Source organism: Lithobates pipiens, unplaced genomic scaffold (assembly GCF_037356315.1).
Source record: "Lithobates pipiens isolate NorthernLeopardFrog02 unplaced genomic scaffold, aLitPip1_a1.2 Scaffold_13, whole genome shotgun sequence".
NCBI classification, from domain to species: Eukaryota; Metazoa; Chordata; class Amphibia; order Anura; family Ranidae; genus Lithobates; species Lithobates pipiens.
In genome coordinates, this window is record NW_027507718.1 from 424,645,839 (window position 1) to 424,661,545 (window position 15,707).

The 15,707-nt window shown below is 34.9% G+C and overlaps 3 protein-coding genes across 3 annotated transcripts; all 3 read right to left on the minus strand.

Annotated features, from left to right (window-relative positions):
* Window positions 1-4,423: 4,423 nt before the first annotated feature.
* On the minus strand, window positions 4,424-4,957 carry LOC143976146 (interferon lambda-2-like). The gene has a single exon (XM_077478588.1). The coding sequence runs from the start codon at window positions 4,955-4,957 to the stop codon at window positions 4,424-4,426; it is 534 nt and encodes a 177-aa protein (XP_077334714.1).
* A 4,439-nt stretch (window positions 4,958-9,396) lies between these two features.
* On the minus strand, window positions 9,397-9,930 carry LOC143976147 (interferon lambda-2-like). The gene has a single exon (XM_077478589.1). The coding sequence runs from the start codon at window positions 9,928-9,930 to the stop codon at window positions 9,397-9,399; it is 534 nt and encodes a 177-aa protein (XP_077334715.1).
* Window positions 9,931-14,355: 4,425 nt separating this feature from the next.
* LOC143976148 (interferon lambda-2-like) lies at window positions 14,356-14,889 on the minus strand. Its single transcript, XM_077478591.1, has one exon. It carries the CDS (start codon window positions 14,887-14,889, stop codon window positions 14,356-14,358), a length of 534 nt encoding a protein of 177 aa, XP_077334717.1.
* Window positions 14,890-15,707: the final 818 nt, after the last annotated feature.

The following is a 15,707-nucleotide window of genomic DNA, read 5'->3' on the forward strand; positions in this document are numbered from 1 at the left end:
ATCTGATGATGTCTTTCTGGTTACAGATATTTGTTCCGTTACACTGTCACTCCACAGTGCTAGTCTCTGATTGATCTGAAGTCTTGTATCCATGATTCTTCCTTTATATTCCTGTTTGCAGGAGAAAAATGTCCTAATTTTCATGATGTTGTGAAGTTCTCTTTCGTTCAGAACTCAAGTGACATGAGAGAGACGATAGCTGCTCTGGGAACTTCTATATAACTTTCAGTTTCCTTTCTATACAGGTAAGAAGGTAACATCAGATAGCTGTTGAGATTCTTCTACCTGTCGCACAGGAAACTCCTTCCTGACACAGGACTCTCCTGTGTACGGAGGACCCAGGTTTATCATGTATTTTTAAGGAACTTTTACAACATATTATTGCCAACAGAAAAAAAAAAAATAACACTGCTTTATAAATGTTCTTTCATACAAGTCTAAAAACGTAAAAAGAAGGAAGAAAATATAGGAAAGGTGTGTTAACATAACATATAAAATAACAGTTTAGGGATTGTGTTTAAACCATTTTTTAACCAACAAGATTGAAACTTTTTTTTATAATTTTTATAATTAAAAAAAAAAACATCACAATAATAAGTCACAAATAATAATAGCATGTGGGGATAGAGGTTTATAAAGAAATAAAAGATTGTGAGACTTTAATTGGCTATCTCTTTGGTTTTCTTCATCCACACATTTGTTGCTGGTTAGTATTGCAGAACGTATGGATGGCAGAAACAGCCAGACAACTAGTATATCCAGAAGAAGATCAGTATTGGTGTCCCGTGTATTTATCTCTACTGAGCTTTACTTTAGTCATAATTTACTGCATATACTGTACGCTACCACATTATTAAAAATATTTTTATATTGGCAGTTGATAGTTTGTACTTATTTCACCTAGAAGATCAACTGCTTAACTGAACATTAGTCTTTCCATTTATATTGGTAATTTACTCCCAGCATATCATTGCTTTAAAAATGTACCTAAATGCAATACATGGATCTGTAAAGTTACTCTGTGTAAACGCAAAGCTATGTATGATTTGATTGCATCTTGTTTATATACAGTACAGGGCATATGATCTGCTCCCCAACAGGTGAAATGCCAGAACTTTTGATGTTTTCATTGCCAGTACACGATAAATACTATACATATGGTAACTCATTTCAGTTGATCTTTACCTTAGTTGTAGCAAGATTTGGTTGGACCACTAATCTTATATAGCCATCCACCAAGGTAGGCAAGAAAAGGGTAATGGTAATACATGAACTGGATTACCAATAGGTTCTAGAAATAACAAAAATCTAAAAACCATATAGTTGCAACATTATATATGAAGAAAAGTTTAAAGAAAAGGAAAAGTAGGTACATTAGTTTTAAAGGTCAATGTCCCACCTACAGTTAATACCTAGAGGCATTCCAGTTTGAATCCTAAAGATCCTAAATACTTCACACCAAAGTAAAGAATGGCGTAAATGTCCCCAATGTACAGAACAATCAGTATGCTCAATAAAATGGAAAGATAAAAAAAATGTAAAAAAATTCTAGACACGGTAGGGCACTGTCCTACACCGTGTTGTTCTCCTATTTGCTTCAGCAGCCTTCCAATGCATCCCACATATTGTAATCTGCACTTTGAATAGGAAATAATTTAAACCATGTTCTTGGTGTTACTGCTTAAGCACTGATGGATACAGCCAATATTTAGCCAATACAGATTGTACCATTCAGATTTTTGTATGAACTTTACAATAGCAACATGTATTGAGCCCATATTTGAAAGACCCCTTCACCTTAATCCAAGTATCAGACTTAAAGGGGCTGTAAAGCTTTGTAAATCTTTGTGTTTTTTCCCCTTAATGCATCCTATGCATTAAGGTGAAAAAACACCTGCCATTGATCGGCCCCCTAGCCCCCCGTTTTACTTACCTGAGCCCTGTAATTCTGTTGGCCACGAGGTCCCGTCTCTTGATTGGATAGATTGATAGCAGCGCAGCCATTGGCTCCCGTTGCTGTCAATCAAATTCAATGACGTGGGTGGCGGTGCCGAGTCCAGCATTCGCCAGCTATGGATGCAAATGCTAGAATTGGGAGCGCACCCGCAAGGTAATCCCCTGGGAGAGTGCTTCTCCTAGGGGGTTATCTAATGGAGGGAGGAGCTGCGAGAGCCGAGAATAGCAGGTTCAGGGCCACTCTTTGCAAAACAAGCTGCACAGTGGAGGTAAGTATGACATGTCTGTTATTTAAAAAAACTAACCCTTAAAGTCACATTAATTATGATATCAAAAAGACTGGGTGAAATAAGGGATCCCAAGGTGAGTGTCCTCTTAGAAGAGAAGTGAGAACCTACTTATAAAATGGTATGTAGCTTATTATCCCCAAGTAAAATGGGCAAATGATGGCTAATAATTAGTTTAATAGTAGTTTAATACTCAGTGGAAAAAATGGTCTCAAATATATTTTTGCCAGACAATCATTAGTTGTCACTTTCACCTAAAAAGAAAACTCCCTGCTTTTCCTCCTGTAAATTGTATTAGCTACATTCAGAGTACACTGTAAATATTTTCTCTGTCTTAAGCTGAATACACAGTATGCAATTTTCTTTAGATTTTTTCCTTTTAGATGTAGCAAAACCATATAATATGAAGTCAAACCTAAACACTTTCAATATGTATGCAGTCAGGCAGCCCCTTGCGCTACATGGTTTTGGTAAAACCAAAGGAAATAAAACAACAGTTGTCTAGTGTGTATCCAGCTTTAATCTTTCTATAATGACCTTGTTTTCTGAACCAAGGGACTTATTATCCAAACTATTTCTTCTAGCTTATGCAAGTTCACCCACTGGCACAGCTTTAATAGTATAGTAGTTTGAGGTTGACAACTGGTAGCAGGCAATGTTGAATTTCTCACCTTTGTTCATTTGCAATGTTGCCTGTGTATAATGGCGGGGAAGCAGTTTTTGTATCATTGATTTTTTTTCTTCAAATATGTGTGATTTCAGGATACCACTGGTAATCTGGTTTTCATATTGCCATTACCATCTTCTTGCCTACCTTGGTGGGTATATATATATATATATATATATATATAAAGATAGGAGGATATATCCATACTTTGATTTCCAAAATACAAAGCATTCCTCTAGCAATTATCTGGAATTTAATGGTTTGTTCTGTTTCACAGTGAACTGTGTCATACATCATCTATTTAGAAGTTATTTTCTTTCTTTCTACCGAGCCAACACTTGCACAAATAGTGTATAGAAAGTTACACAAAGACACAAACTTCTGAAAAAAAGATTAAACACAAATATCTGTGTAATACTTTTCAACTTTCTATTTATTAATTGCACATGTGTGTATATACATTTATCACTGAAATAAATTAAAAATGTTTTTGTTTAACATAATGAATTTCAGTTGAATTACAGATACATTGCTTCCTCTGGGTATCTAGAAATGCATGAAATAAATATTTTAATATCTTATCAATAATATTAAATAAATAATATTAAATACTTATGGGTCAAAATGAAATATGAAAACATATGTCAAGAAAATCCCCTTTCACAACAATTATATTCCATTAAACTGTCTGTATCATACGTACATATTTATTGAAACGTGTGTGTATATATATATATATATATATATATATATATATATATATATATATATATATATATATATATATATATATATATACACACACAGTATATACATTTATCACTAAAATTAAATATTGTTTTCTTTAAATAAATCAATTACAGATATATTATATCCACCAGGGAGGTAGAAACTTGTGAAATATATATTCCTAATAACTTATGTAATATAAATAATAAATAAATAACAATAAATACTTATAGGTTTAAACATGGATATAAACAGATATGACAAGATAAAATAATATGAAATAAATAAGATTAAATACTTATAGGTTAAAAAAAATATTATAAGCACATATGACGAAAAAATTCCCTTTCACTACAACTACTCTTTACACTGAATTTGTGCTGTGTAGAGAGTAGGTCAGTCATTTGTGGGTTGCTGAGGAATCTTGTTTGCTGGGATAAGCAGTTAGGTCCATAAGGTCCATAAGTTTGTGGTTACGAAATCCCTTATAGGATTGGTTGATAGTGAATAAGTCCTGTAGTTGCAAATTTCAGGAATGTACTTTATGGATGAATTTCCTATAGATTTTAGTAGATGAAAGATGAGTAGATCCTTTTTTTAAAAAAAGTGGTACTGTATGTCTTTCAGTAGTAAGGTATAGACGAATATGTCTATGTTGAAAAAGTCCATCCTTTGCTGGTTATCCTTCATCCTGATGGTCTTCTTGGCTCTAATATGTTCAGGTAAAGAATAAGAGACTTATCTGTGCTTACAGTGGTGAGATTGTTTGATAAAGAAGTGTAAGTTAGTGGTTGAGAGCCCAACATGTGACATCTTCTACTCTCAGAGGGATAAGGCTAAGTATTACAGCCTCCTGGACACAATCTGGAGATGCTGCCTCCTTAAAATGCTGGAGGTGATGTAGCCACAGCTTCAGCTCGGGTGACGTGGGTTCGTTGTATTCTGAAGATCCTCTACAGACCATTAGATCATCTTTCAGTTTGAGGTAAACCATAAGTGCCTGTTTTACAGTATCATTTTGAGCAGACACAGACATGTTCTTTAGAACCTCAACTGTTAGTGACACCCGCTCCAAAGTCAGGATGAGAGGATCCCTCTGGGTAAGATCACATACAGATAGTTTGTGTCTCAGCATTCTTCTGTAGCATCTCATTGCATTGGTAGACATGTTCTTTTCATGATCGTGTTGCAGCTCCTTTAGTGTTGTTATGTCAGAGGACGTCACTGATAAATAGCGGGATTTCGGGCAGAGTCTCCTGTGCAAGCGCCCACTTACTGGAACCAGTAAAATGCTCAACACCACCAGCCTGATATCCATTTTTGCTCTGCTGGCTTGGATCTGATGATGTCTTTCTGGTTGCAGATATTTGTTCCGTTACACTGTCACTCCACAGTGCTAGTCTCTGATTGATCTGAAGTCTTGTATCCATGATTCTTCCTTTATATTCCTGTTTGCAGGAGAAAAATGTCCTAATTTTCATGATGTTGTGAAGTTCTCTTTCGTTCAGAACTCAAGTGACATGAGAGAGACGATAGCTGCTCTGGGAACTTCTATATAACTTTCAGTTTCCTTTCTATACAGGTAAGAAGGTAACATCAGATAGCTGTTGAGATTCTTCTACCTGTCGCACAGGAAACTCCTCCTTCCTGACACAGGACTCTCCTGTGTACGGAGGACCCAGGTTTATCATGTATTTTTAAGGAACTTTTACAACATATTATTGCCAACAGAAAAAAAAAAAATAACACTGCTTTATAAATGTTCTTTCATACAAGTCTAAAAACGTAAAAAGAAGGAAGAAAATATAGGAAAGGTGTGTTAACATAACATATAAAATAACAGTTTAGGGATTGTGTTTAAACCATTTTTTAACCAACAAGATTGAAACTTTTTTTTATAATTTTTATAATTAAAAAAAAAAACATCACAATAATAAGTCACAAATAATAATAGCATGTGGGGATAGAGGTTTATAAAGAAATAAAAGATTGTGAGACTTTAATTGGCTATCTCTTTGGTTTTCTTCATCCACACATTTGTTGCTGGTTAGTATTGCAGAACGTATGGATGGCAGAAACAGCCAGACAACTAGTATATCCAGAAGAAGATCAGTATTGGTGTCCCGTGTATTTATCTCTACTGAGCTTTACTTTAGTCATAATTTACTGCATATACTGTACGCTACCACATTATTAAAAATATTTTTATATTGGCAGTTGATAGTTTGTACTTATTTCACCTAGAAGATCAACTGCTTAACTGAACATTAGTCTTTCCATTTATATTGGTAATTTACTCCCAGCATATCATTGCTTTAAAAATGTACCTAAATGCAATACATGGATCTGTAAAGTTACTCTGTGTAAACGCAAAGCTATGTATGATTTGATTGCATCTTGTTTATATACAGTACAGGGCATATGATCTGCTCCCCAACAGGTGAAATGCCAGAACTTTTGATGTTTTCATTGCCAGTACACGATAAATACTATACATATGGTAACTCATTTCAGTTGATCTTTACCTTAGTTGTAGCAAGATTTGGTTGGACCACTAATCTTATATAGCCATCCACCAAGGTAGGCAAGAAAAGGGTAATGGTAATACATGAACTGGATTACCAATAGGTTCTAGAAATAACAAAAATCTAAAAACCATATAGTTGCAACATTATATATGAAGAAAAGTTTAAAGAAAAGGAAAAGTAGGTACATTAGTTTTAAAGGTCAATGTCCCACCTACAGTTAATACCTAGAGGCATTCCAGTTTGAATCCTAAAGATCCTAAATACTTCACACCAAAGTAAAGAATGGCGTAAATGTCCCCAATGTACAGAACAATCAGTGTGCTCAATAAAATGGAAAGATAAAAAAAATGTAAAAAAATTCTAGACACGGTAGGGCACTGTCCTACACCGTGTTGTTCTCCTATTTGCTTCAGCAGCCTTCCAATGCATCCCACATATTGTAATCTGCACTTTGAATAGGAAATAATTTAAACCATGTTCTTGGTGTTACTGCTTAAGCACTGATGGATACAGCCAATCATTAGCCAATACAGATTGTACCATTCTGATTTTTGTATGAACTTTACAATAGCAACATGTATTGAGCCCATATTTGAAAGACCCCTTCACCTTAATCCAAGTATCAGACTTAAAGGGGCTGTAAAGCTTTGTAAATCTTTGTGTTTTTTCCCCTTAATGCATCCTATGCATTAAGGTGAAAAAACACCTGCCATTGATCGGCCCCCTAGCCCCCCGTTTTACTTACCTGAGCCCTGTAATTCTGTTGGCCACGAGGTCCCGTCTCTTGATTGGATAGATTGATAGCAGCGCAGCCATTGGCTCCCGTTGCTGTCAATCAAATTCAATGACGTGGGTGGCGGTGCCGAGTCCAGCATTCGCCAGCTATGGATGCAAATGCTAGAATTGGGAGCGCACCCGCAAGGTAATCCCCTGGGAGAGTGCTTCTCCTAGGGGGTTATCTAATGGAGGGAGGAGCAGCGAGAGCCGAGAATAGCAGGTTCAGGGCCACTCTTTGCAAAACGAGCTGCACAGTGGAGGTAAGTATGACATGTCTGTTATTTAAAAAAACTAACCCTTAAAGTCACATTAATTATGATATCAAAAAGACTGGGTGAAATAAGGGATCCCAAGGTGAGTGTCCTCTTAGAAGAGAAGTGAGAACCTACTTATAAAATGGTATGTAGCTTATTATCCCCAAGTAAAATGGGCAAATGAGGGCTAATAATTAGTTTAAGAGTAGTTTAATACTCAGTGGAAAAAATGGTCTCAAATATATTTTTGCCAGACAATCATTAGTTGTCACTTTCACCTAAAAAGAAAACTCCCTGCTTTTCCTCCTGTAAATTGTATTAGCTACATTCAGAGTACACTGTAAATATTTTCTTTGTCTTAAGCTGAATACACAGTATGCAATTTTCTTTAGATTTTTTCCTTTTAGATGTAGCAAAACCATATAATATGAAGTCAAACCTAAACACTTTCAATATGTATGCAGTCAGGCAGCCCCTTGCGCTACATGGTTTTGGTAAAACCAAAGGAAATAAAACAACAGTTGTCTAGTGTGTATCCAGCTTTAATCTTTCTATAATGACCTTGTTTTCTGAACCAAGGGACTTATTATCCAAACTATTTCTTCTAGCTTATGCAAGTTCACCCACTGGCACAGCTTTAATAGTATAGTAGTTTGAGGTTGACAACTGGTAGCAGGCAATGTTGAATTTCTCACCTTTGTTCATTTGCAATGTTGCCTGTGTATAATGGCGGGGAAGCAGTTTTTGTATCATTGATTTTTTTTCTTCAAATATGTGTGATTTCAGGATACCACTGGTAATCTGGTTTTCATATTGCCATTACCATCTTCTTGCCTACCTTGGTGGGTATATATATATATATATATATATATATATATATATAAAAAGATAGGAGGATATATCCATACTTTGATTTCCAAAATACAAAGCATTCCTCTAGCAATTATCTGGAATTTAATGGTTTGTTCTGTTTCACAGTGAACTGTGTCATACATCATCTATTTAGAAGTTATTTTCTTTCTTTCTACCGAGCCAACACTTGCACAAATAGTGTATAGAAAGTTACACAAAGACACAAACTTCTGAAAAAAAGATTAAACACAAATATCTGTGTAATACTTTTCAACTTTCTATTTATTAATTGCACATGTGTGTATATACATTTATCACTGAAATAAATTAAAAATGTTTTTGTTTAACATAATGAATTTCAGTTGAATTACAGATACATTGCTTCCTCTGGGTATCTAGAAATGCATGAAATAAATATTTTAATATCTTATCAATAATATTAAATAAATAATATTAAATACTTATGGGTCAAAATGAAATATGAAAACATATGTCAAGAAAATCCCCTTTCACAACAATTATATTCCATTAAACTATCTGTATCATACGTACATATTTATTGCAACGTGTGTGTGTATATATATATATATATATATATATATATATATATATATATATATATATATATATACACACACAGTATAAACATTTATAACTAAAATTAAATATTGTTTTCTTTAAATAAATCAATTACAGATATATTATATCCACCAGGGAGGTAGAAACTTGTGAAATATATATTCCTAATAACTTATGCAATATAAATAAGAAATAAATAACAATAAATACTTATAGGTTTAAACATGGATATAAACAGACATGACAAGATAAAATAATATGAAATAAATAAGATTAAATACTTATAGGTTAAAAAAAATATTATAAGCACATATGACGAAAAAATTCCCTTTCACCACTACTACCCTTTACACTGAATTTGTGCTGTGTAGAGAGTAGGTCGGTCATTTGTGGGTTGCTGAGGAATCTTGTTTGCTGAGATAAGCAGTTAGGTCCATAAGGTCCATAAGCTTGTGGTTACGAAATCCCTTATAGGATTGGTTGATAGTGAATAAATCCTGTAGTTGCAAATTTCAGGAATGTACTTTATGGATGAATTTCCTATAGATTTTAGTAGATGAAAGATGAGTAGATACTTTTTTTTAAAAAAGTGGTACTGTATGTCTTTCAGTAGTAAGGTATAGACGAATATGTCTATGTTGAAAAAGTCCATCCTTTGCTGGTTATCCTTCATCCTGATGGTCTTCTTGGCTCTAATATGTTCAGGTAAAGAATAAGAGACTTATCTGTGCTTACAGTGGTGAGATTGTTTGATAAAGAAGTGTAAGTTAGTGGTTGAGAGCCCAACATGTGACATCTTCTACTCTCAGAGGGATAAGGCTAAGTATTACAGCCTCCTGGACACAATCTGGAGATGCTGCCTCCTTAAAATGCTGGAGGTGATGTAGCCACAGCTTCAGCTCGGGTGACGTGGGTTCGTTGTATTCTGAAGATCCTCTACAGACCATTAGATCATCTTTCAGTTTGAGGTAAACCATAAGTGCCTGTTTTACAGTATCATTTTGAGCAGACACAGACATGTTCTTTAGAACCTCAACTGTTAGTGACACCCGCTCCAAAGTCAGGATGAGAGGATCCCTCTGGGTAAGGTCACATACAGATGGTTTGTGTCTCAGCATTCTTCTGTAGCATCTCATTGCATTGGTAGACATGTTCTTTTCATGATCGTGTTGCAGCTCCTTTAGTGTTGTTATGTCAGAGGACGTCACTGATAAATAGCGGGATTTCGGGCAGAGTCTCCTGTGCAAGCGCCCACTTACTGAAACCAGTAAAATGCTCAACACCACCAGCCTGATATCCATTTTTGCTCTGCTGGCTTGGATCTGATGATGTCTTTCTGGTTGCAGATATTTGTTCCGTTACACTGTCACTCCACAGTGCTAGTCTCTGGTTGATCTGAAGTCTTGTATCCATGATTCTTCTTTTATATTCCTGTTTGCAGGAGAAAAATGTCCTAATTTTCATGATGTTGTGAAGTTCTCTTTCGTTCAGAACTCAAGTGACATGAGAGAGACGATAGCTGCTCTGGGAACTTCTATATAACTTTCAGTTTCCTTTCTATACAGGTAAGAAGGTAACATCAGATAGCTGTTGAGATTCTTCTACCTGTCGCACAGGAAACTCCTCCTTCCTGACACAGGACTCTCCTGTGTACGGAGGACCCAGGTTTATCATGTATTTTTAAGGAACTTTTACAACATATTATTGCCAACAGAAAAAAAATAAATAACACTGCTTTATAAATGTTCTTTCATACAAGTCTAAAAACGTAAAAAGAAGGAAGAAAATATAGAAAAGGTGTGTTAACATAACATATAAAATAACAGTTTAGGGATTGTGTTTAAACCATTTTTTAACCAACAAGATTGAAACTTTTTTTTATAATTTTTATAATTAAAAAAAAAAACATCACAATAATAAGTCACAAATAATAATAGCATGTGGGGATAGAGGTTTATAAAGAAATAAAAGATTGTGAGACTTTAATTGGCTATCTCTTTGGTTTTCTTCATCCACACATTTGTTGCTGGTTAGTATTGCAGAATGTATGGATGGCAGAAACAGCCAGACAACTAGTATATCCAGAAGAAGATCAGTATTGGTGTCCCGTGTATTTATCTCTACTGAGCTTTACTTTAGTCATAATTATCTGCATAAACTGTACGCTACCACATTATTAAAAATATTTTTATATTGGCAGTTGATAGTTTGTACTTATTTCACCTAGAAGATCAACTGATTAACTGAACATTAGTCTTTCCATTTATATTGGTAATTTACTCCCAGCATATCATTGCTTTAAAAATGTACCTAAATGCAATACATGGATCTGTAAAGTTACTCTGTGTAAACGCAAAGCTATGTATGATTTGATTGCATCTTGTTTATATACAGTACAGGGCATATGATCTGCTCCCCAACAGGTGAAATGCCAGAACTTTTGATGTTTTCATTTCCAGTACACGATAAATTCCATACATATGGTAACTCATTTCAGTTGATCTTTACCTTAGTTGTAGCAAGATTTGGTTGGACCACTAATCTTATATAGCCATCCACCAAGGTAGGCAAGAAAAGGGTAATGGTAATACATGAACTGGATTACCAATAGGTTCTAGAAATAACAAAAATCTAAAAACCATATAGTTGAAACATTATATATGAAGAAAAGTTTAAAGAAAAGGAAAAGTAGGTACATTAGTTTTAAAGGTCAATGTCCCACCTACAGTTAATACCTAGAGGCATTCCAGTTTGAATCCTAAAGATCCTAAATACTTCACACCAAAGTAAAGAATGGCGTAAATGTCCCCAATGTACAGAACAATCAGTGTGCTCAATAAAATGGAAAGATAAAAAAAATGTAAAAAAATTCTAGACACGGTAGGGCACTGTCCTACACCGTGTTGTTCTCCTATTTGCTTTAGCAGCCTTCCAATGCATCCCACATATTGTAATCTGCACTTTGAATAGGAAATAATTGAAACCATGTTCTTGGTGTTACTGCTTAAGCACTGATGGATACAGCCAATCATTAGCCAATACAGATTGTACCATTCTGATTTTTGTATGAACTTTACAATAGCAACATGTATTGAGCCCATATTTGAAAGACCCCTTCACCTTAATCCAAGTATCAGACTTAAAGGGGCTGTAAAGCTTTGTAAATCTTTGTGTTTTTTCCCCTTAATGCATCCTATGCATTAAGGTGAAAAAACACCTGCCATTGATCGGCCCCCTAGCCCCCCGTTTTACTTACCTGAGCCCTGTAATTCTGTTGGCCACGAGGTCCCGTCTCTTGATTGGATAGATTGATAGCAGCGCAGCCATTGGCTCCCGTTGCTGTCAATCAAATTCAATGACGTGGGTGGCGGTGCCGAGTCCAGCATTCGCCAGCTATGGATGCAAATGCTAGAATTGGGAGCGCACCCGCAAGGTAATCCCCTGGGAGAGTGCTTCTCCTAGGGGGTTATCTAATGGAGGGAGGAGCTGCGAGAGCCGAGAATAGCAGGTACAGGGCCACTCTTTGCAAAACGAGCTGCACAGTGGAGGTAAGTATGACATGTCTGTTATTTAAAAAAACTAACCCTTAAAGTCACATTAATTATGATATCAAAAAGACTGGGTGAAATAAGGGATCCCAAGGTGAGTGTCCTCTTAGAAGAGAAGTGAGAACCTACTTATAAAATGGTATGTAGCTTATTATCCCCAAGTAAAATGGGCAAATGATGGCTAATAATTAGTTTAATAGTAGTTTAATACTCAGTGGAAAAAATGGTCTCAAATATATTTTTGCCAGACAATCATTAGTTGTCACTTTCACCTAAAAAGAAAACTCCCTGCTTTTCCTCCTGTAAATTGTATTAGCTACATTCAGAGTACACTGTAAATATTTTCTCTGTCTTAAGCTGAATACACAGTATGCAATTTTCTTTAGATTTTTTCCTTTTAGATGTAGCAAAACCATATAATATGAAGTCAAACCTAAACACTTTCAATATGTATGCAGTCAGGCAGCCCCTTGCGCTACATGGTTTTGGTAAAACCAAAGGAAATAAAACAACAGTTGTCTAGTGTGTATCCAGCTTTAATCTTTCTATAATGACCTTGTTTTCTGAACCAAGGGACTTATTATCCAAACTATTTCTTCTAGCTTATGCAAGTTCACCCACTGGCACAGCTTTAATAGTATAGTAGTTTGAGGTTGACAACTGGTAGCAGGCAATGTTGAATTTCTCACCTTTGTTCATTTGCAATGTTGCCTGTGTATAATGGCGGGGAAGCAGTTTTTGTATCATTGATTTTTTTTCTTCAAATATGTGTGATTTCAGGATACCACTGGTAATCTGGTTTTCATATTGCCATTACCATCTTCTTGCCTACCTTGGTGGGTATATATATATATATATATATATATATAAAGATAGGAGGATATATCCATACTTTGATTTCCAAAATACAAAGCATTCCTCTAGCAATTATCTGGAATTTAATGGTTTGTTCTGTTTCACAGTGAACTGTGTCATACATCATCTATTTAGAAGTTATTTTCTTTCTTTCTACCGAGCCAACACTTGCACAAATAGTGTATAGAAAGTTACACAAAGACACAAACTTCTGAAAAAAAGATTAAACACAAATATCTGTGTAATACTTTTCAACTTTCTATTTATTAATTGCACATGTGTGTATATACATTTATCACTGAAATAAATTAAAAATGTTTTTGTTTAACATAATGAATTTCAGTTGAATTACAGATACATTGCTTCCTCTGGGTATCTAGAAATGCATGAAATAAATATTTTAATATCTTATCAATAATATTAAATAAATAATATTAAATACTTATGGGTCAAAATGAAATATGAAAACATATGTCAAGAAAATCCCCTTTCACAACAATTATATTCCATTAAACTATCTGTATCATACGTACATATTTATTGCAACGTGTGTGTGTATATATATATATATATATATATATATATATATATATATATATATATATATACACACACAGTATAAACATTTATAACTAAAATTAAATATTGTTTTCTTTAAATAAATCAATTACAGATATATTATATCCACCAGGGAGGTAGAAACTTGTGAAATATATATTCCTAATAACTTATGCAATATAAATAAGAAATAAATAACAATAAATACTTATAGGTTTAAACATGGATATAAACAGACATGACAAGATAAAATAATATGAAATAAATAAGATTAAATACTTATAGGTTAAAAAAAATATTATAAGCACATATGACGAAAAAATTCCCTTTCACCACTACTACCCTTTACACTGAATTTGTGCTGTGTAGAGAGTAGGTCGGTCATTTGTGGGTTGCTGAGGAATCTTGTTTGCTGAGATAAGCAGTTAGGTCCATAAGGTCCATAAGCTTGTGGTTACGAAATCCCTTATAGGATTGGTTGATAGTGAATAAATCCTGTAGTTGCAAATTTCAGGAATGTACTTTATGGATGAATTTCCTATAGATTTTAGTAGATGAAAGATGAGTAGATACTTTTTTTTAAAAAAGTGGTACTGTATGTCTTTCAGTAGTAAGGTATAGACGAATATGTCTATGTTGAAAAAGTCCATCCTTTGCTGGTTATCCTTCATCCTGATGGTCTTCTTGGCTCTAATATGTTCAGGTAAAGAATAAGAGACTTATCTGTGCTTACAGTGGTGAGATTGTTTGATAAAGAAGTGTAAGTTAGTGGTTGAGAGCCCAACATGTGACATCTTCTACTCTCAGAGGGATAAGGCTAAGTATTACAGCCTCCTGGACACAATCTGGAGATGCTGCCTCCTTAAAATGCTGGAGGTGATGTAGCCACAGCTTCAGCTCGGGTGACGTGGGTTCGTTGTATTCTGAAGATCCTCTACAGACCATTAGATCATCTTTCAGTTTGAGGTAAACCATAAGTGCCTGTTTTACAGTATCATTTTGAGCAGACACAGACATGTTCTTTAGAACCTCAACTGTTAGTGACACCCGCTCCAAAGCCAGGATGAGAGGATCCCTCTGGGTAAGGTCACATACAGATGGTTTGTGTCTCAGCATTCTTCTGTAGCATCTCATTGCATTGGTAGACATGTTCTTTTCATGATCGTGTTGCAGCTCCTTTAGTGTTGTTATGTCAGAGGACGTCACTGATAAATAGCGGGATTTCGGGCAGAGTCTCCTGTGCAAGCGCCCACTTACTGAAACCAGTAAAATGCTCAACACCACCAGCCTGATATCCATTTTTGCTCTGCTGGCTTGGATCTGATGATGTCTTTCTGGTTGCAGATATTTGTTCCGTTACACTGTCACTCCACAGTGCTAGTCTCTGGTTGATCTGAAGTCTTGTATCCATGATTCTTCTTTTATATTCCTGTTTGCAGGAGAAAAATGTCCTAATTTTCATGATGTTGTGAAGTTCTCTTTCGTTCAGAACTCAAGTGACATGAGAGAGACGATAGCTGCTCTGGGAACTTCTATATAACTTTCAGTTTCCTTTCTATACAGGTAAGAAGGTAACATCAGATAGCTGTTGAGATTCTTCTACCTGTCGCACAGGAAACTCCTCCTTCCTGACACAGGACTCTCCTGTGTACGGAGGACCCAGGTTTATCATGTATTTTTAAGGAACTTTTACAACATATTATTGCCAACAGAAAAAAAATAAATAACACTGCTTTATAAATGTTCTTTCATACAAGTCTAAAAACGTAAAAAGAAGGAAGAAAATATAGAAAAGGTGTGTTAACATAACATATAAAATAACAGTTTAGGGATTGTGTTTAAACCATTTTTTAACCAACAAGATTGAAACTTTTTTTTATAATTTTTATAATTAAAAAAAAAAACATCACAATAATAAGTCACAAATAATAATAGCATGTGGGGATAGAGGTTTATAAAGAAATAAAAGATTGTGAGACTTTAATTGGCTATCTCTTTGGTTTTCTTCATCCACACATTTGTTGCTGGTTAGTATTGCAGAATGTATGGATGGCAGAAACAGCCAGACAACTAGTATATCCAGAAGAAGATCAGTATTGGTGTCCCGTGTATTTATC

Bases quoted from the DNA above. Each gene is read 5' to 3' on its own strand.
- LOC143976148 (XM_077478591.1), bottom strand. From the start codon at position 14,889: ATGGATATCAGGCTGGTGGTGTTGAGCATTTTACTGGTTTCAGTAAGT.
- LOC143976146 (XM_077478588.1), bottom strand. From the start codon at position 4,957: ATGGATATCAGGCTGGTGGTGTTGAGCATTTTACTGGTTCCAGTAAGT.
- LOC143976147 (XM_077478589.1), bottom strand. From the start codon at position 9,930: ATGGATATCAGGCTGGTGGTGTTGAGCATTTTACTGGTTTCAGTAAGT.